This window comes from Pristiophorus japonicus, chromosome 21, assembly GCF_044704955.1.
Source record: "Pristiophorus japonicus isolate sPriJap1 chromosome 21, sPriJap1.hap1, whole genome shotgun sequence".
Classification (NCBI taxonomy): domain Eukaryota; kingdom Metazoa; phylum Chordata; class Chondrichthyes; family Pristiophoridae; genus Pristiophorus; species Pristiophorus japonicus.
Window position 1 is genome coordinate 84564143 of NC_091997.1, and position 22422 is coordinate 84586564.

At 41.7% G+C, this 22422-nt stretch overlaps 1 protein-coding gene across 3 annotated transcripts in view; it reads right to left on the reverse strand.

Annotated features, from left to right (window-relative positions):
• Window positions 1-990: 990 nt before the first annotated feature.
• Window positions 991-22422, reverse strand: part of LOC139234157 (fibrillin-1-like) — a 602997-nt gene continuing 581565 nt past the window's right edge. For 2 of the 3 annotated variants that reach the window (XM_070865155.1, XM_070865154.1), the window contains 3 exons: window positions 7497-7728; window positions 6776-6953; window positions 991-2368 (listed from right to left, as the gene is read on the reverse strand). In XM_070865155.1, coding sequence (XP_070721256.1) covers window positions 1979-2368; window positions 6776-6953; window positions 7497-7728 — 800 coding nt within the window. In that variant the 3' untranslated portion in view covers window positions 991-1978. Of the gene's footprint in view, window positions 2369-6775; window positions 6954-7492; window positions 7729-22422 lie in introns of those variants that run through there. The other variant, XM_070865156.1, reaches the window with a different exon arrangement.

The window sequence follows — 22422 nt, forward strand, 5'->3', positions numbered from 1 at the left end:
TTTAAAGATTCCACAGGGGAAGATTTCCTCTGCTTGCTTTTTGTTAGCAACATTCTAAGCATGGCAGGAAGATCTAGTATGATCAAGATTTCTAGTAAAATTGTTATTATTTCAGAACACATATTTGTTAGAAATTGTAAACATAGGAAATCTTACCACTATTCCTATTTTTGTTTGTTGTGTGTGGTGCCCATTTTATAGTGTGGGAGAGGATTTCTCTTCCCCACATACTGTGAAATGAGCACTGGACACAACAAGCTGACATAACAGATTCAAAGAAACAAAACAAGACTTGCATTTATACAGCACCTTTCACGATGTCCCAAAGTGCTTTACAACCAATGAAGTACTCTTGAAATATAGTCACTGTTGTAAGGTAGAAAACAGCAGCCAATTTGCGCATAACAAGCTCCCACAGATAGCAATGTGATAATGACCAGATAATCTGTTTTGGAGATGTTTGTTGAGGGATAAATATTACCCAGGACACCAGAGGTAACTCTCCAGCTCTTCTTTGATATTGTGCCGTGGGATCTTTTACGTCCACCTGAGAGAGCAGATGGGACCTCGGTTTAACGTCTCATCTGAAAGACAGCATCTCTGACAATGCAGCACTCCTTCAGTACTGCACTAGAGTGTCAGCCTAGATTTTTCTGCTCAAGTCTCTGGAGTGGGACTTGAATCACAATCTTCTGACTCAGAGGCAAGAGTGCTACCCACTGAGCCATGGCTGACAAAGGAATAATGAACACTAATAGACATATCTATGTACAATGTGAGCCATTTTTTTGAACTTGAGAACACATTTCCTGCTCCAGCTTCATCCCATGCCATAAATTTGTGCTTATGTGAAGATCTATATGTCTGAAAGTCACAAAGGAGAAATTGCATTCCCAAAGATACTGGTGAGGTGTCAAACACAGGCACAATTGGAGACAGGAAAATGAATCCTGGTCCATGAGGAATCATCACAGTTAACACAGTGAGGTATTAAAACTGAAAATACTGTTTTATTGTGGAATTACTGACATTGAATATCTAAACACTTGCCGACAGTGAACTGCATAAAAATACTGGTACTGTTAATGTGTCGTTTTACATGAGACTGTGTTTGACAGTTTGATTGTCTCGCTTTTCAGAGTGCTATTAATCCTATGACCTGATTGGTTCCTGTTCATTAAGTCCTCAATGTGTATTTTATTACGCACAGAGGGATATTGCATCTAATTTTCAAAAGTAGTTGTTCTTAAAGCACCATTACAACACCCTCACTCAGGGTTGGAATGAAAACACACACACACAAAAAAAGAAAAATCTGGTATACAAAAGTTTCCATGATAAAAAGTAGCATGGTTGCAGTATACACACACTTAATTTACATGAGTGAAAAATGCATAACTGAGATAAGCTACTGAACTAACTTTGGTTCTTTGTAAAGTAATGGAAAAAACAATCTGGTAATACTTAGACTGAGTAATTGCATTTTTGGCTACCAAGTTTGTAAAATATTACAGTGCAGTCACAATCTAGGTTGACATGTTACTAGCACCAGGTACATATATAAATGTTTGATCTCGTGAAATGTAACTTGAAAAGTAAAATTTAAAAGATCAAAAATATGAAGTGTCCTTCACTGCAGAGTGTGATGTTATTGCTCTGCCAATAAACAATGGAAATTCTCAGCATCAGTGGTCCAACAAGTGGATTGAAAGGTCCAAGTGTGTGTTTCTCAAGATTCAACATATCATTATACAACGTCTAAAGCTAGTCATACTGAAATAGCAGTGCTGCATTTATACAAAGCCTGAGTAAGTGGTTTAGAGCTATGGTATGCATCCCCGACTTTACTAACAGTAGATGTAAGCAGTGCTCAGTCAAATTACAATTAATAAGAGATTGTATCCATGATATGTAGAATCTGTTTGGCAATAAAATGATCCATCTTTTGGCTGAAGCAGTTTGACCTTGTGTTTGTGTATTAATGAAGCACAATCTGAATTTTCATTTGGAGGGTTTCACCAAGCTCACCAGTGAGGTAGTCTTTATCATACTTATCTTCCAGACGGTCAAGTTCCTTCCGTTTAAAGAGGGGAATACTGCTTATTTCTAATGAGTAAGCTCCAGGTACTGGCTTCTTCTTGGTCAGATGCAGATAGCTTATACCATCTCGTTGATTTATTTTGAAGAGACCCTTTTCATTGCCAAGGTCAATCAAGTAACGTACATGATTTGTCAAGGTAGAAATTGCTGGGATAAACTGTAGGATGTGTTCTTTATTGCTGAGATCAGAAATGTTGAAATTGAAGATAAACTGATTTTCTGTGCTCAAACTGGCAAGGCTCATTGGCAAATCATCTGCAATTTTCTCCTGAATACAAAAGAATTGAGATATAAATTTGGTGGAGCAAGGTGACAAATTATCCCACTACAAACTACATTAACACTTTCAGTATACTTCCAATGTGGACCATTTATATTAATATTTTCATTAAAAGATTTTATCGTAAAATATTTGTTGGAAACAAATTGATCATTTTAATTGTTCAGAACCATTTCAAAATTTTAAGATAAACTTCAAAGATCTAACATAGAAACATAAAAATCTACAGCGCAGAAGGAGGCCATTTCGGCCCATCATGTCTGCGCGGCCGACAAAGAGCCACAAGGCCCTTGGTCAGCAACCCTGTAGGTTACATTTAAAGCTATCAACAATGAACAATGATGGAAAGGTAAAGAGCACCCAGCCAATCCGCTCCACACAACTGCGGCACCCTTTGCACCGAAACATTCTACGCTCCCACGAGCTGGTAATGCATTGAGTGAGTGAGTTAGGATCATTGGGCCCAAGATCCCCCCCCTTGCTTAAAACGGCACACCTCCGTGAGGTGGCACCGACTTTCTACACTAAAAACGGTGCCAAAAACTTACCTAGCAATTCTCCCGCTCCTTGGAACGTAGCAGGCCTTGGTGTGATGCAGCACCAGGGCTGGGGGAGGGCGGAGCCACTGCCGTCCTGCATAAACAGAGCCGGCAGGGGGGCGGGGCTAGGGTCCAGCTTGTGTGAGTGCCAGCAGCGTTGCGCATGCGCAATGGGTCAGCAACATTGGCAATTGGCCATTTTCAAAGATAAAGTCTTCGCAGTTATTTTTGGGTGTTATACTTTCCATTGCAGAGCAACAGAAGCAAAGATCTCAAAGCAGTTTTCAGTCCACCAGCTGTAGTGTCGAGCTCTGGGTGAGGGGGAGGGAATTACTTACAAATAAAGAGAAAAGCAGCTCCGTTTCAAATAACTGTTCTAAATTTAGCGTGTAAGTGCATAACCTAAAGAGGATCTGAAGTATCTGATAACATGAAGAAAGGAGTGTGTGTGGAGATGGGCTCTCTTGACCACCATGTGCAGCCGAATATGGAAAGAGCATCTTAAAATCATTCCAAACCTCACTGCAAGATGTCTGTGGCCAGATTATCAGTCTGCTAAAAGTGCTCTGGTCATGTCCCAAATCTAGCTTTCTGGATGGAAGTACACAAGGCCACTAAAACCTTGAAACGCCTTGCAGACCCATCCCTATTTCTGATGGGACTTTTGGTTAGTAGAGTAGAACCCGCTGCCCGCACCCACTCCAAGCCCAGCCCTAGCTTGCAAACTGGTACTGCTCTCACAGTAGATGCAAGATGGTGCATTCCCTTTCTGTGGTGACAGAAGGCCCCTGCCCACTTACTCCCTCCCCCCCCACTCCCAACCCCCTCCCTCCCTCCACAAGCAATATATGGGTAAAACTGCCTTTTGGAACACATATATAGCTTGCACCGGAGGGCTCTCCTGCTGCTTGTTGCGAGCCTCCCGCCCCTAGCCCTGACCGAAGGGCTTGTCGCTGCGGCATGTTGAGCCCTGGAGGGCTCTCCTGCTGCTTGTTGCGAGCCTCCCGCCCCTAGCCCTGACCGAAGGGCTTGCCGCTGCGGCATGTTGAGCCCTGGAGGGCTCTCCTGCTGCTTGTTGCGAGCCTCCCGCCCCTAGCCCTGACCGAAGGGCTTGCCGGTGCATGTTGCAGTCGGCGAGGTAGGACTTTTTATTTTTTAGTAATTGATTTATTTTTCATTTATTATTGATGATGGTTTTTTATGCTTCTTTAATGTTGTTGTGAAGGTGTTTAATGCTTTGCAAAATCCTCTCACTTCCCTCCCCGCCCCCCCCCCCCCGCCCCCATCTGTGGCTACCTGCGCTAATTTCTTAATTCAGCACAAGATTTTTCTGAGCGGACACAAGTGGCCACATACACTGGTCTAAATTAGTTTGGAGTAACTTTTAGCTGTCAAAACTTGCTTAAATGGCCAAAACAGGTGTAAGTGCCTGGTAACGCCCCCTTTTGAAAAAAAACCTAAAAAAAAACCTAACTAACTCACTTACACTGGAGCAAATTAAATGGGGAGAATTGCGATTTTTAAAATACTCCAAAAAAATCTAGTTGCTCCAAAAAAAACCGGAGCAACTCCTGGGGAAACTTGGGCCCATTGTCATGAGTAGGATAAAAATCATAGGGAAGCTTTTTCTCTCAATGCCCTTGTATAAAGAATTTCCTGTGTGGAGCACATAGGGAAACACTGAGTAGGGAGGACCACACACCTGTAACTGAGCATGTCTGATTTCCATTAATTCAAACGGCCAGAAAACTTTCTCCTTTATGTGCTTATTTTAGTTGACACATGGGTAAAAATCTGCCGGCCCCCAATTTTGGATGCGAACACAATGAGGCTGAAACTGGGACTCTGGCCTTACTAATGTGCATTGAGTGAGCTGCGGGTGCATGTCGTGCTTCTGCAGACATTTGAAGAAATTAATATTGGGCCGCTTGCCTCGCCGACCTAAGGTCCGACCTAAGGGGGAGGAGGTTGTGGGGAGAGCTTGGCAATGGGGGTGGGGGGGGGAAGAGACAGAGGGGTGAATAGGATACTGTGGCGTTGGGAAGTACTTACCTTTTGTTGATTGCTGAAGAATACCTGGCAGAATAGCAGGTCTGGGCCTAGGCCCTTCATTGCAAAGATAAGGAACCTAATGCCTGTGTTAGGTGGCTGTCAGAAAAATGGTCTGAACTAATGTTGATCCTTTGGACGTGGGACATTGATCATAAAATGTGCATAATTTCTAGTCCACTAAGTTGTGTGTCTGCAAACAAATGGTGCTTCTTTAAAGGTGTTCTAGTCATGGTATTCTGGTTCCTATGTGACTACAGGTAGAGAGTGGTATTAGTGTGCTGTGGGTTTAAAATATTGATAAAGGTATTTTGAACTTTCTCTTCAGAAAACATTTCAAAAGAATAATATAATTGTGACCGGATGTCACCTCCAGGGAGTATGATTCATAGGTACATCATCACACGATTGGTGATTCTTAATTAAAAAACAAATTGAAGCATTAACTTTTATTATTAAAATATTCTGCAAATACAGTTATCAGTAGTAATAAAAGAGTTACATCTTCAACACTTTTTCTGTTCACTTCTAACACTTCTCCTTTGTGCAGGCATCACACTCCTCCAACTGGCCCCCTTCAGATGGGAAAGCAGGCAGTTTGTATTCTGGGCTGCTCCATGACTAATGCAATTATACTATGGCCAGTTAACAGGAGGTGGTGCAGACATGTCCTTTTGTTCGATTCCCTTGAGCTTCAAATGCCCAGTGGCATAGATGCTTACCTAGCAGTCTAGCCAAGAAATATCATAAATACCCTAATGGTGAGAGCTGAACTAGAGTGAAAGATGCTTTCCAAAATGGCTAAACAGTATGGCTATTATTTTAACATTAATTTACTGCGATGTATAATATTTCAGACATGAAAAAGTATTGCTATAACCGTAGAATAATTTTAATCTTATTCTGCAATTATTCCAAAAAGTGATGTTTCTAAGTACCACTGCTGTGGGTATGATGGCCTGATCTATAACTCAAGGCAAGAGACCTGCATAAGATCAATTTAAGAAAAAAAGTGCTTTCAGGCAGAATTTGATTCAAACAGATGTTAGAGTTTTGCTGCATTCATACAATTAAAAGGAAGTCAGAGTGGAAAATATTTCCTGGCTCTACTTAACTTTTGTAATTTAAACAATTTGATTATAGGGATACTTTTGCTGAAATTAAGAATGCTTTAGTAATGTAATAGAAAAGAGACTGCGGGAACTGCATCTTTTAGCAGGATTACACCCCTTTAATTGAAATATGGCTCGATATAATGCTTTCAGTAAATGACATAATGCAGAGGTAAATCTTCTTTAACCTTTTTTGAGATGGTGCAGCCCCTTTCTTGTAAACATTTTGCCCTTTCCCATCTCACACAACACTTGCATCTAACATGGGGCGGGGGGTAGGTGGGTGGGTGAGATGACCTGTTGCCAGACTTCTACTAAAGCAGTCCTGAACCAGCTTTTAGAAGATATATAAGCATGGACCAACAAACACATACTGATTCTGCTTTGCCCTTTGTCTCTCTGGGTACACCGCAACTTCACCTGTCATTCTTCTCAAAGCAACACGTAAAAGATCAAACACTTGTGCCTGGGGGTTAGGGATAATGGGCCAAACACCTATCACAATATTCCAAGCTACCACATGTTGCTGAACTGAGTCATTGTGACAATGTTCATGATGTCACAGCAAGGTTAAAGTTGTAGTAAGCTTTCAAATGTCCAGAAATACACCTGCTACAATATGTTCTGTGCTATCTTCTGACAATACAATGGCAGTTGTTGCCGTGCAAACAAATAAATAAGCAGAAATCAATTACCTCTGCATCATTTGAAATCGTAGCTTCTTTCTCATTTGTTGCTCTTCGATTTCTTCCCTTTGGATAGCCATTAATTTTGCATTCATAACACACCTCAGGTGACAGACTGTTGTCCTCTGTGTCGCCACCTATTGGAAACATCTGGCCTTTGCTGAATCCTACTCCAGAGACGCAGTGCCTAGTGAGAAAACATTAAATACTATGTAATTTATAGACTATTGCAAACTATTAGAGGTATGGGGGTAGATTCTTGTCTTCACCAACTGGGTAGTAATCCGACAGTGTGGATTGGGCAACTGGTTGTTGTAGAATCCGCCTGATTTAAATTTTATTGAAATCAATGAATTGAAAACCTGGCGGGTTCGAAAAAGGGTGGATATCCGTTCGCCCAGATTACTAACTAGATGAAGATGACGTAAATGTACTCCATGGAAACTACAATTATAGGTACAGAAACTCACATCAGTCCAAATGTATTTTCATTATACGTTTTTTTTTACAAAATGCAATTGGACATTATTTCCAAATTGCTAGCACTAATTTGATTATTAGAAAACTGTAATTAATTGCCAAGCATTCATGGTCGAAGATGTAGCTCACAACACATCTGTATAGAAAATAAAATTAATCCTTAGAGTTACATTAGGAAACTGATTAGAAGGCAGTCAAAGAGTTCGTTTTTTTAAGTTGCAATAATTTTATAATGCTAACTGGCTTTTACCCTTGTCCAACTCTATAGTATCCAGGTGGACAGCCACATAAGTAACCTCCATCAGTGTTTGAACAGCCATAGTTGCATGGATTGTTGGAGGAAGAACACTCATTTACATCATGACAAGACCCAGAAAACTGCTCAAAGGAGAAGCCCGTTGGACAAAGGCACTTGAAGCTTCCTAGTGTATTGTGGCATGAAGCTCCTCCACAAACCTGAGAATTCATGCATTCATTCTCATCTGTTGGACAAGAAAATATTGAAACAATTATTAAATATGAAGATTCAGATTTAGACATTTTTAAAATTTGTTTTCTCTTATTTCTAATGTCAGTGTGTCATATGCATTAGGAAAAAATACAACATTCAACACAAAGATAAATATTTAATACTAATAAATTGCCCATGGTGTTGTCCACAGTCAGTTGATGAATATAAGTTTTTATTTTTATAGGCAAGATGACAATTACGAGAGACACTACAGAAACATGCTTCACAGATCTACGTAATGCCCAGAGACTACAACAACATCGTGATAGTTGACATAACAATTTAACAGTCGACAAAAAAAAGTCCAAAAATTGTGACAGGGAAATAAAATGTGTTAATGAGAAGTGTATGCCATGAGATTTTTTAATAACACATTACCAGTCCCTCAGACACTTCCAGAATGACGAGCTCCGTTGGGCAGGCCACATCATCCGCATGCCCGATACGAGACTCCCAAAGCAAGTGCTCTACTTGGAGCTCCGACACTGCAAACGAGCCCCAGGTGGGCAGATGAACCGTTTCAAGAACACCCTCAAAGCCTCCTTGATAAAGTGCAACATCCCCACCAGCACCTGAGAATCCCTGGCCCATGACCGCCCAAAGTGGAGGAAGAACATCCGGGAGGGTGCTGAGCACCTTGAGTCTCGTCGCCAAGAGCATGCGGAAATCAAGTGCAGACAGCGAAAGGAGCGTGCGGCAAACCAGACTCCCCACCCACCCTTTCCTTCAATCATTGTCTGCCCCACCTGTGACAGGGATTGTAATTCCCGCATTGGACTGTACAGCCACCTGAGAACTCACTGAGTGGAAGCAAGGTTTCCTCGATTTTGAGGGACTGCTTATGATGATGATGATCCTTTTGAATGATTCTCATGTTTTGTGCAGTTGCTGGTTATGGAATTGTTTTCTTTTCTATATTTTAAGTGTAAAATATACTTTCCTAACCTACTTGTTTAATTTCCCCCCCCCCCCCCCACCTACTGCCTTGAAAGGTGAATGCGGAATCTACATTTGGTCATCCATTGATGCTGCTCTGAACTACATAAGAACATAAGAAATAGGAACAGGAGTAGGCCATACGGCCCTTCGAGCCTGCTCCGCCATTTAATAATATCATGGCTGATCTGATCATGGACTCAGCTGCACTTCCCCGCCCGCTCCCCATAACCTCTTATTGTTTAAGAAACTGTCTATTTCCGTCTTAAATTTATTCAATGTCCCAGCTTCCACAGCTTTCTGAGGCAGCGAATTCCACAGATTTACAACCCTCTAAGAGAAGAAATTTCTCCTCATCTCTGTTTTAAATGGGCGGCCCCTTATTCTAAGATCATGCCCTCTAGTTCTAGTCTCCCCATCAGTGGAAACATCCTCTCTGCATCCACTTTGTCAAGCCCCCCCTCATAATCTTATACGTTTCGATAAGATCGCCTCTCATTCTTCTGAACTCCAATAAGTAGACGTCCAACCTATTCAATCTTTCCTCATAAGTCAACCCCCTCTTCCCCGGAATCAACCTAGTGAACATTCTCTGAACTGCCTCCAAAGCAAGTATATCCTTTCGTAATAATGGAAACCAAAATTGCACGCAGTATTCCAGGTGTGGCCTCACCAAAACCTTGTATAGCTGTAGCAAGACTTTCCTGCTTTTATACTCCATCCCCTTTGCAATAAAGACCAAGATACCATTGGCCTTCCTGATCACTTGCTGTATGTGCATACTATTCTTTTGTATTTCATGCACAAGTGCCCCCAGGTCCCGATGCACTGCGGCACTTGCAATCTTTCTCCATTTAAATAATAACTTGCTCTTTGATTTTTTTTTCTGTCAAAGTGCATGACCTCACACTTTCCAACATTATACTCCATCTGCCAAATTTTTGCCCACTCACTTAGTCTATGTCCTTTTGCAGATTTGTTGTGTCCTCCTCACACATTGCTTTTCCTCTCATCTTTGTATCATCAACAAACTTGGCTACGTTACACTCAGACCCTTCTTCCAAGTCATTAATATAGATTGTAAATAGTTGGGGTCCCAGCACTGATCCCTGCGGCACCCCACTAGTTACTGGTTGCCAACCAGAGAATGAACCATTTATCCCAACTCTCTGTTCTCTGTTAGTTAGCCATATGGGGAAATGGTCAACAGTGGTCCAGAGGTGACTATCATTCATCTTTCTGATTGGCATCAAGGCACAGTAGCTGAGATTAGCAATATGGTGCCATGAGGAATCCCATGTATTGCACCATTGCCCCCTCTCCCCGAGTTAACTTTAAAAGGAAAGGTAGACCAGTATAAGCACTGTAATTCCTACCCAACTCAGAACATTTAATTCATTCATCAAATAACCAACTTCACTGATAGATGTTAAATATTAATTACTGCTGTGCAAACTACTTTGTAACAAACACCTCTACTTTGTCATCTTTCTGTGAAACTAAATGACTTCGTGCTATTACTGATTGATGGATAATGTCCAGTCATGTTAAGTGGATTCAGTCTCTGCAGTATGACCTCAGTTGTTCACATTTCCATTATTTGCTTAGATTTTTCTGAAAGGCTAAGCCATGTCAGGAGACCAGTGGATGTAAGGTTGGTCTGCCAGACTAATGGGAGTTGGGCCTGAAGATCGGTGAGTAATTTCAGACAAATGTTATTTGAATGTGTAGTGTTGTATCAATGGTCAAAGTAATATGTAAACTCCTTATACTATATAATGGATTTTGTACTCTGATACGTGACTGGATAGCAGTTTTTCCATAAACTTCTGGGGTCATCTAGATTGCTTTATTAAAACCATTTAAAAAAGCAACCAGATAGCAAGACTTCATTGTAGCAGTTACATAGAAACATAGAAAATAGGTGCAGAGCCTGCACTGCCATTCAATAAGATCATGGCTGATCACTCCCTCAGTACCACTTTCCTGCTTTCCCTCCAAACCCCTTGATCCCCTTAGCCGTAAGGGCCATATCTAACTCCCTCTTGAATATATCCAATGAACTGGCATCAACAACTCTCTGCAGCAGGGAATTCCACAGGTTAACAACTCTCTGAGTGAAGAAGTTTCTCCTCATCTCGGTCCTAAATGGCTTACCCCTTATCCTAAGACTATGTCCCCTGGTTCTGGACTTCCCCAACATCGGAAACATTCTTCCCGCATCTAACCTGTCCAGTCCCGTCAGAATCTTATACGTTTCTATGAGATCCTCTCTCATTCTTCTAAACTCCAGTGAATAAAGGCCCAGTTGATCCAGTCTCTCCTCATATGACAGTCCAGCCATCCCTGGAATCAGTCTGGTGAACCTTCGCTGCACTCCCTCAATAGTAAGAACGTCTTTCCTCAGATTAGGAGACCAAAACTGAACACAATATTCCAGGTGAGGCTCACCAAGGCCCTGTACAATTGCAGCAAGATCTATCTCCCTGCTCCTATACTCAAATCCTCTCGCTATGAAGGCCAATATACCATTTGCCTTCTTCACCGCCTGCTGTACCTGCATGCCAACTTTCAATGACTGATGAACCATGACACCTAGGTCTCGTTGCACCTCCCCTTTTCCTAATCTGCCGCCATTCAGATAATATTCCGCCTTCGTGTTTATGCCCCCAAAATGGATAACCTCACATTTATCCACATTATAGTGCATCTGCCCACTCACCTAACCTGTCCAAGTCACCCTGCAGCCTCTTAGCGTCCTCCTCACAGCTCACATAGCCATCTAGTTTAGTGTCAATTCCTTCATCTAAATCGTTAATGCATATTGTAAAGAGCTAGGGTCCCAGCGGCACACCACTATTCACTGCCTGCCATTCTGAAAAGGACCTGTTTATCCCGACTCTCTGCTTCCTGTCTGCCAACCAGTTCTCTATCCACATCAGTACATTACCCCCAATACTATGCGCTTTGATTTTGCACACCAATCTCTTGTTTGGGACCTTGTCAAAAGCCTTTTGAAAGTCCAAATACACCACATCCACTGGTTCTCCTTTGTCCACTCTGCTAGTTACATCCTCAAAAAAATTCCAAAAGATTCATCAAGCATGATTTCCCCGATTCATAAATCCATGCTGACTTGGACCGATCCTGTCACTGCTTTCCAAATGCGCTGCTATTTCATCCTTAATGATTGATTCCAACATTTTCCCCATTCTTATGTCAGGCTAACCGGTCTATAATTACCCGTTTTTTCTCTCCCTCCTTTTTTAAAAAGTGGTGTTACATTAGCTACCCTCCATCGGAACTGCTCCAGAGTTGGAAAATGATCACCAATGCATCCACTATTTCGAGGGCCACTTCCTTTAGTATGCAGACTATCAGGCCCCGGGGATTTATCGGCCTTCAATCCCATCAATTTCCCTAACACAATTTCCCGCCTAATAAGAATATCCTTTCAGTTCCTCCTCGTCACTAGACCCACTGTCCTCAAGTACATTTGGAAGATTATTTGTGTCTTCCTACGTGAAGACAGAACCGAAGTATTTATTCAATTGGTCTGCCATTTCTATGTTCCCCATTATAAATTCACCTGAATCCGACTGCAAGATAAGTTCCACTGTAACAGCAGTTCTAAAAAGGGGAGGGAGAGAGACTGGGGGAGGGAGAGAGACTGGGGGAGGGAGAGAGACTAATAACATTTTTATTATAGTTCATTAATAAAGGTGTAAATAAGGCTCTATTAGACCATTTATATTATTGCCTAACACTAGAAAATACATCAAACTGTGGAGAACTATAAAGATCTGTGAAATATCAAACAAACCTATCAGCCCTGTGTACATACTGCCCACTTAAGAACCACTTAAATGCACCTTCTCCAGGACGGTATGCAGTTCCGGCGGTATGTTGGCGGCATGTCATGAAACTTGCACTTTTGGGCGGTCTACATGGGTGGGCGGAGTACATACCGCCCGGGCGTATGTCACTCATGAAACTTCCGCCGGGCGGTATGTACCTGTTTTTTGATGAAACTTGTGTTTTTGTGCAGTAAGTGGGCAGTCGTATGTCGTTGAATTTCAAGCCCTTGATTTATTGCTCTTTGTTATCCACTCTTCCTTAGAGCTCCTTGATTTGAACAGTGGACCACACAAGCACTGAACCGCCCAAGTTTCCACAATGTCTTAGTATTCCACATCTTAAATATATTAAGTAATTTATCTGACCTTTGTGAAAAATGGTTGTAAAAACATAGCTATGGATCATACAGTTATTGAACAGTTCCAAGTAATGATCTCAAAAGTTGATAATTGGGTAACCATTACAATTATGCACATCAAATGCAACGTATTGAATTGCCAATGCTGAAATCAGTAGAGTATTTTGAAGGAGTGATTATATGGCAATAATCAATGATGCAGAGAATACTTACGTTAAAGGGAAATATTATTTGAAAGTTGGAGAAGTAATTTCAGTGTAAACTGCTCAACCTCAACAAAAGTGTAAGGTTTTTAAATATACTCTTGTCTGACAAAGAGATATTCCGACTTGTCTGAGTTCAGCAGCAGTGTATAGAGACATGCCATGTGAAGTACCCTGGGCAGAATCACCACACCCTTTATGACATCTTCCCTCCCCAGCCCATAACTCCACCATGGCCAATGGATATTTAGGTTTGGCACACTTGCTCATCAATTGAGCAGACAGCTAAAATAAAAACGACAGCACTCCCAGTCTCCAGAGGACAAAAAGCATGAGACAATTATTTTAAAAGGTGAGGTATACATTACAAATATTGAAATTCTTAGGCGGCCAAGGGACAAGAACAGCAGCAACTTTTCCAAGCGTCCCCTTCCCGTTTAAAGTTTTTGAGTAAACAGCCATTTCTCCAACTCAATTTTTATCACCAGAATCTTTTATGCATGGCCAAAATGCTAGAAGCTCGCATCAGATCAATCATCATTTTGAAGAGGAATATCACCCAAAACATTCACTTATCCGTTCTATCCGCAGATGTTGACTGATCTGCGTGTTTCCAGAATGTTCTAGTTTTGTTTCACATTTCTAGCATCTACCCAGTATTTTGCATTAATAATTTTTATTTCATTTCTGTATTATTTATTGGTTTACTAGCAGAGACCCGCAAAACATTTGTGGTCAAATTAATATCTTTATTGCAACAGTACATATTTAGACTATCATCTTCGGTTTGCCCAGTCCATATGTAGATTAAAGTCCCCCATGATTACTGCATTACCTTTCATTACATGCACCTCTAATTTCCTGATTTATATTCTGCCCTACATTGCAACTAATGCTTGGGTGCCTATAAACAATCCCCACCAATGTTTTCTGCCCCTTTCTGTTTTTTTAGCTCCACCAAACTGATTCTACTTCTTGATTTTCGAAGCTATGATCCTTTCTCGTTACAGTCTTTATCTCATCCTTTATTACCAGGACTATCCCTCTTCCTTTTCCATTTTTCCTATCTCTTTTAAAAGTTAAGTCTCCTGGAATATTTAGTTCCCAACCTTGGTCACTTTACAACCACATCTCCGTAATGGCTATTAATTCATCTATTTTGTTGTGAATGCTTCACACATTCAGATATAGCGCCTTTAGCTTTGCCTTTTTTCTATTGTTTCCTGATGTCACCTTAGTCACTAATGCCTTATTACTTTTGTTACTCTCTGTCTCTTCCTGACCCACTCTGCTTATTTTTTTACCCAAAGCTCTGCTCTGCTCTAGAGCCTTGAAATTTGTCTTGCTGCTTTTAAATTTACTCTTTCCTGAACTCTCCCACCCACCTAATTATTCGATTCATAAGTGGAGCATGTCTCGATGGAACAGCTCCCTCTTTGCCAAATACTGGTGCCAGTGCCCCATGAAGTGAAACCCCTGCCTTACACACCTTCTAATCTGCTTGTCCCTTTGCCAAATGCTCAGGTTACAATCCAGATATTATTACCTTTGAGGTTCTGCTTTTTATTTTGGACCCCAACTCCTCAAACTCTTTCAGCAGAACCTCATTTCTAGTTCTACCTGTCGTTGATTCCTATGTGGACCACGACAACTGGATCCTCCCCATCCCATTCCAAGTTCTTCTCCAGCCGCGAGATGTCATCTTTAACCCTGGCACTGGGCAGGCAAGACAACCTTTGGAACTCCCGGTCACGGCTGCAGAGAACAGTATCTATCCCTCTGACTATACTGTCCCCTACCACTACATTCCCTTTCACTCTCTCCCCGCTTGAATGGGCTCCTGCACCATGATGCCGTGGTCAGTTTGCTCATCCATCCTGCAGGCTTTTCCCTCATCCACACAGGCAGCAATAACCTCATACCAGTTGGATAAGGGCAAAGTGACGACTCTTCCAGCATTGCAGCTGAGGTCCCCTTACTTGCCAGAGCTATATCACACCCTCCTCTCCCTGACCACTAATTCAAACCTGTACCACTAATTAACCTAAGGGGTATTGTAAGAATACAAGTGTTTAGTAATTACAAAATTGATTCTATGTTAAAAAATGAGATTATATGAAAAGACAGTTTTGAAAGTGACAAAATGGATGCTCACAGACTTCCAGCATGTTCTGTTTGTATATTGTCTTCTGACTGGACAGAGCTTAAAGGAATTGGAAAGCCATCAACCTAATCAAGGAATGGCAGCGGTCCCCCAGACAGACACATGTATGAGAGAAGCCCCCCCAAAAGAGTTGTATGAGAGAAGCCAATCAGAAACGGCCCTGGAATCAAGAGCCAATCCTGGGGCTTTCAGAGAAACAATGTACTTAAGGACTATAAAGACCCAAGCACAGATTGCTGGGTCTCCTCTTCTTCTCTTCTGAGCACATGGCAAAACAGGAAAACCGTGCTCTCAAGGCCAGCACAAACAGCTGGCCATGTGCTCAGCCAGAGGAAAGTGAAGTATACCTTTTTATAATCCATTGTAACTAAATAGATCCGTAGGCTAGCTGACGACTGCTGTTTCTCTGATAAGACATGCATGTGTGTGTTTAGTAAACTATTCTAAATTGTTTTAAAAGAATTAGTCTTGCTGTCAATTTAATGCCAGAGATTTAGAAATCTTACAAAATTGGCGGCTCGTCCGGGATCTGGCGAGACAGCTTTTGATTATTCTTTTGAACAATTGGAAATTTTGGGAGTTGTGATTCTAACCTGTGTTGTGAAGTATAAACTATAAACGGTTAAACGGATCGGGAGAAGTTGCGTCTTAAGTAGCAGTTGTCGTGATAGTTGGAACTGTTTAAGTGGGGACCCACCAGTAGTTAAATTCAAAAGACATAGGATGAAGGGATCAGTCATGAACAGAAAGCCAACAAAAAAAATGTTGAGATAGCTTTATCAGAAGTTGTCCAAAAAGGTACCCATAAAGGACAAAGAAGAGTTACAGGCACAGGCACAGGCACCATACTTCCGTAAGGGCCAACATGTGTCCTTTGGGGAGCTCGTGGCATTAATCCAGGAGAAAGTAGATCGGGAAGAGCCAAGGCAAAAATGGGCAAACGGTCTCGTGGCATTCAGCGCATTTTATTGTGCCCGGAGAGATGAGAAGTTAATGAGGCAGGAGGCCAAAGTGATACAAGATTTCAAAGAACTACAAGTAAAAGAGACTAAAAGTGTGAAAAAACAAAGGGCAAAAGAGATACAAGATTTAAAAGAATTGCAAGTAAAAGAGATACAACTCAAAGAAAAAAAGAGATTCAAGGTATAAAACAACAAAAGGAAAAAGGTCTCCAACTTGCGGAGCAGTTAAAAGAGGGAGAAATACAGCATTTAAGACGTGAAATTGGTCAATTAAACCACAGTATTAGGCAATTAGAAAGAGGGGCCAAACAGGCAGCTTCGTTGCTACAAGAAGGAAAGTCTCTCAAATTTAAATGCCACAGCAGTCGTCGTTGAAGCAAATGAAAACAAATTAGAGTTAAAAAAAATATAAATTGGAAAACTTGGGGCTGCTACCTTTCCTATGAACAGGACTGGAATCGTTGTTTCAGATATGACCTCAGCAAATGGACATTGGAAGTTATGGAAAGAGACACTGATACCATTTCCAAACCCACCACATTGCTGCCACAATTTCTGATCTATGAGGGGGACCCGCATGAATGTCCGTTACCCCTGATTAACTTTGAGACCCATCCTGTGCAGAAAGAGCCCATACAGAGTGCCCCAGATGTCTATATCGATGGGTCCTCATTTCACATTGAGGGATCCTCTCACACCGAGTATACTGTGGTATTGCCAGAAAGAACCATCCAGCGAAGATGCAACAGAAAGTCTTCAGAATATGCAGAAATCGCCGCACTTCTAACTGCGTGTTCCACCAGAGGTGAGTCAGGCGCTGTTCTCCTTCTTTCACTCCCACTCCACAGCATGGCACTATTCGGCCCTGGTATCCTTCTATAAGGTAGCATCCACAGCTTGATGGCCTTCCATGAGGGAAACAATCAACCAATATGTGGCACGATGCCTACCATGCCTGCAACACAATCCACTCGCATGCACTAACTGAGCCTTGCTTCAAAGCGCACCCCCACCTCAAGGGCCATGGACTCAACTCCAGACAGACTTCATTGGGCCATTTCACAGGCGCAAGGCAATTTTCAGCATGCCCTAGTGGTGGTGGATCAATTCACTAAATGGATCGAAGCATTCCCCTGCCTCTCCAACACCGCAATCACAGCAGACAAAACACAATTGAATCATGTGTTTTGTAGGTGAGGCGTACCAGTAAAAGTAGACAACAATCAAGGTTCACACTTTACCCGTAAAATTTTTACCCATCTGCAGGAAATGTTGGGGATAAAACACAAATACATATTGCTCAAGCCCAGTCGTCCGGAGGGGTCGAAAGGGGGAACAGGACCCTCAAGTTAATGTTAAAAAAATTGTGCGCGGACCACCACACTCAATGGGCTAACATGCTGCCAATGTGCTTAATGGCAATGAGGTCCACACATAAAAAATAGGTGCAAGAGTAGGTCATTCGGCCCTTCGAGCCTACACCGTTATTCAATAAGATCATGGCTGATCATTCCCTCAGTACACCTTTCCTGCTTTCTCTCCATACCCCTTGATCTCTTTAGCTGTAAGGGCCATATCTAACTCCCTCTTGAATATATCCAATGAATTGGCATCAACAACTCTCTGCGGCAGGGAATTCCACAGGTTAACAACTCTCTGAGTGAAGAAGTTTCTCCTCATCCCAGTCCTAAATGGCCTACCCCTTATCCCCTGGTTCTGGACTTCCCCAACATCGGGAACATTCTTCCTGCATCTAACCTGTCCAGTCCCGTCAGAATCTTATATGTTTCTATGAGATCCCCTCTCATCCTTCTAAACTCCAGTGAATAAAGGCCCAGTTGATCCAGTCTCTCCTCATATGTCAGTCCAGCCATCCCTGGAATCAGTCTGGTGAATCTTCGCTGCACTCCCTTAATAGCAAGAAAGTCCTTCCTCAGATTAGGAGACCAAAACTGAACACAATATTCCAGGTGAGGCCTCACCAAGGTCCTGTACAACAGCAGTAAGACCTCCCTACTCCTATACTCAAATCCCCTAGCTATGAAGGCCAACATACCATTTGCCTTCTTCACCACCTGCTGTACCTGCAAGCTAACTTTCAATGACTGATGAACCACGACACCCAGGTCTCGTTGCACCTCCCCTTTTCCTAATCTGCCGCCATTCAGATAATATTCTGTCTTCGTGTTTTTGTCCCCAAAATGGATAACCTCACATTTATCCACATTATATTGCATCTGCCATGCATTTGCCCACTCACCTAACCTGTCCAAGTCACCCTGCAGCCTCTTAGCATCCTCCTCACAGCTCACACCGCCACCCAGTTTAGTGTCATCTGCAAACTTGGAGATATTACACTCAATTCCTTCATCTAAATCGTTAATATATCTTGTAAAGAGCTGGGGTCACAGCACTGTGCCCTGCGGCACTCCACTAGTCACTGCCTGCCATTCTGAAAAGGAGCCAACCAGTTCTCTATCCACGTCAGTACATTATCCCCAATATCATGTGCTTTTATTTTGCACACTAATCTCTTGTGCGGGACCTTGTCAAAAGCCTTTTGAAAGTCCAAATACACCACATCCACTGGTTCTCCCTTGCCCACTCTGCTAGTTACATCCGCAAAAAATTCCAGAAGATTCGTCAAGCATGATTTCCCTTTCATAAATCCATGCTGACTTGGACCGATCCTGTCACTGCTTTCCAAATGTGCTGCTATTTCATCCTTAATGATTGATTCCAACATTTTACTCACTACTGATGTCAGGCTAACCAGTCTATATGTTCTCATGGAACAACAGGGGTCTCCCCATATCAGGCCATGACGGGGAGGCTCATGAGTACACCTGGCCATCTAACACAAAGAGGGATGAGTCCCCTGACAATGAAATCATGTAGTTCCAAGTGGCTGGAACAAGTGGTAGATCATACCGGACAGATCAATCGATTTGTGGCCACCAAATTGGGGTAGTCAAAAAGACAAATTAATAGGTACTTTGACAAGAAAGTATGTCCCTTTGAATATGAGATAGGAGACTAAGTAATGATTCCAAATTATGGGAAAAAGAAGCATACCTTTGAGCCCAGGTGGTGGGGACCGCATACGATTATAGCCCGATTGAACCCTGCGGTTTATTTGATTCAGTTGCTGTGAAAAAGGCATTAAGGACAAGAAATGGTTTCACATTAATCAGTTAAAAACTGCCAAAGAGTAAATACTATACTGATCTTGTTTCCCACAGACTGTGTTACGGATCCTCATGATTGTCGGGACGATACTGGCCACGACCGATGCCGAGGGAAGATGGAGAAGCACGAACATCATCAATGTGCTTCGAGAAGTGATGGTGCACTGAAGATACGGGAAAGGGAGGGTCTCCGCTGGAGATGTTATCATACTACAGTAAATCCCCTACTTGTGGCACACACCGTACGAGGTGGGGACCGAGACAGGCCATCCATTTTTCTCTCTCTCTAAGTTTAAAACTCATTAAACAGCGGTCATCCACTTCACAGAAACATAAACAGCACAGCTATCAGAACCCTCTCATGTTATGTCATGATATGTGAGCCCTGAGGAGATAAACCATATGAGGAGTCAATAAGGATATTTCCCCTCAAGGCCGGGAGTTTGTAAGAATAAAAGTGTTTAGTAATGACAAAATTGATTCTGTATATATATATATATATATATATATAAATAAATGTTAAAAACTGAGATTATACAAAAATACAGTTTTGAAAGAGACAAAATGGATGCTCACAGACTTCCAGCATGTTCTGTTTGTATATTGTCTTCTGGCTGGACAGAGCTTAAAGGGATTGGAAAGCCATCAACCTAATCAAGGAATGGCACTGGTTCCCCCCCAAAAAGAGTTGTATGAGGAGAAGCCAATCAGAAATGGCCCTGGAATCAAGAGCCAATCCTGGGCTTTCAGAGAAACAATGTACTTAAGAACTATAAATACCCAAGCACAGATTGTTGGGTCCCCTCTTCTTCTCTCCTGAGCATACGGCAAAACAGGAAAACCATGCTCTCAAGACCAGCACAAACAGCAGGCCGTGTGCTCAGCCAGCCAGAGGAAAGTGAAGTATACCTTTTTATAATCTGTTGTAACTCAATAGATCCGTAGGCTAGCTGACGACTGCTGTTTCTCTGATAAGACATGCATGTGTGTTTAGTAAACTATTCCGAATTGTTTTAAAAGAATTAGTCTTGCTGTCAATTTAATGCCAGAGATTTGGAAATCTTAGTGTGACTGCCTCCTGGATCAAAGTGTCCAGGTATCTCTCCCCAGGAGAACGGGAAAAAATTTGCATAATGTAACTTCAGTGTTGACAATATTGCTGAGGATTTAGGGCAGATTACAGAGACAGCCTAAGAGGTGCTCCACCACGTGAGAATGCTCAGACAAATTACACAAGACTAAGGAGCAAGTATGATATTGCGAGTAACGATAAATACTGGCATGGACCGGTTGGACCGAATGGTGTAAATACTATGTAAATAAGTTCCAAGAAAGACTACAGAACTATCTTATTAGCAGCCATTGTAAAATTATACCATTAGGAATTTAACTGTCAGATGTATGCGCTGCTGTAAACACACTTTGGTGGAGATGTATCCTCAAATAAATTACATAACTTGACAGTGAAGGATGTGAGACCTAGTTATTCACTGAATCAAAGATGTGCTTGGGAAATAATTAGTGCTACGCTTAAGATACATCACATCTGCTTGTTGTTTTGGCACTGGAACAATGGTGTCAACTATCAAGATTTAATGGAGTGTCTTGTTTGATCTGCTCTCACCGTCCTTTCTGACAAAATGGATTTGAAGGCAATTTTTTTTATGATGATAAATTTCCATCTATTTTCCTTCCCATTTACTCATCACCCAAGACCAGCTTCCAACTCCAGCCAAATGGGTGAGTATAACCTGTTTCCATGCCAATGTCAATGATGTTTCCTCACTGGCTACCAAAGTACAGCCCTGGGATTACTTTCTTTTTCTTGATTTTGCTTGCCTCACTGAGAGAAATCACTCGGCTTCCAGTTGGCATCTCAGTAACAGTGTGACTGGGGCCACAAATTCACCAGTGTGTGGCTGCATGGATGTGACCCCGTGTCCCTCTGTGCTGCCTTTCTGAAATAGATTTGATTAATTTTAATTCTTACATTGTTTGCTGTCTGTAACAGGCTCATTTTAAGTAGAGTATTTTTGAGGCTGATTATTGTTGGACATCCTGGAGAGTTATGTTGGACATCTTGGGGAGTTAAGGGTTAATAATCAAACTTCCTTGTATCTTGGAATAACAGGCTTTCCAATATAAACAAGAGAGCTTTTGGCTATCACAGGAGAAAGCATAGCTTGTCTTCTGCTTTTGATGTTTGAGTATCATGTACATGAAATTCTTGTGTAAGGAAATACGTGACTAGGAAAACATCCACCATGGCTGATTAAAGTATAACTTTAGTAGCTAATAAATATAGGTAGAGGGATCCATTAACTATAGTATGGAAAGATAACGGTCAATAAAGCCTATTCTTCAAAGGATTTGAGAACAGTTAAGCCAGGAAGTCTTGTTTGGGTAAGTAGCTACAACTGTATACATGAATCGACGGTCTTCAAAGGATTCAGTAATAGATATATCATGAGGTCTTATCTATGTCATGTACCTTTGCTGTAGGAAAAATATGTATAAAGGATCAGTAGTCCTTCTGAAGGCTCAAAATATAGAACTAGAAAAAAAAAAGCCAATCTGTGTCTAGTTGGGCTGATCACCAATACTAGATATCAATACAGTCAGTTCCGTATACACCATCAAGTGTCTCATGCTTACTCGAAGCACGTATTTGTGAACCAAAGAAAGAGGTTGACTACAGTTGAATGTTAAAAATTGTAATTTAACTCAATTTGTGGTTGCAATCTCTAACTCTGTTCCCTTATTACATTTCCCATTGACAAATGTCTTTCTCTGTTTTACTCCACACCACTTCATGCACCAAAAAGGCAGAATATATTTGTTTGTTTCTGTTCTAGTGCCCAGGGATTCAGCAGCAGTAGAATCTATGACAGAATTTTGTGTTTCCTACCTAAATTTCATTCATAGGACTCAGGAAAAAGAAAATCAGTACTTTTTCTGTCCAAAACTGCAATGGATGAAGGTGTGCATTGAGCTTG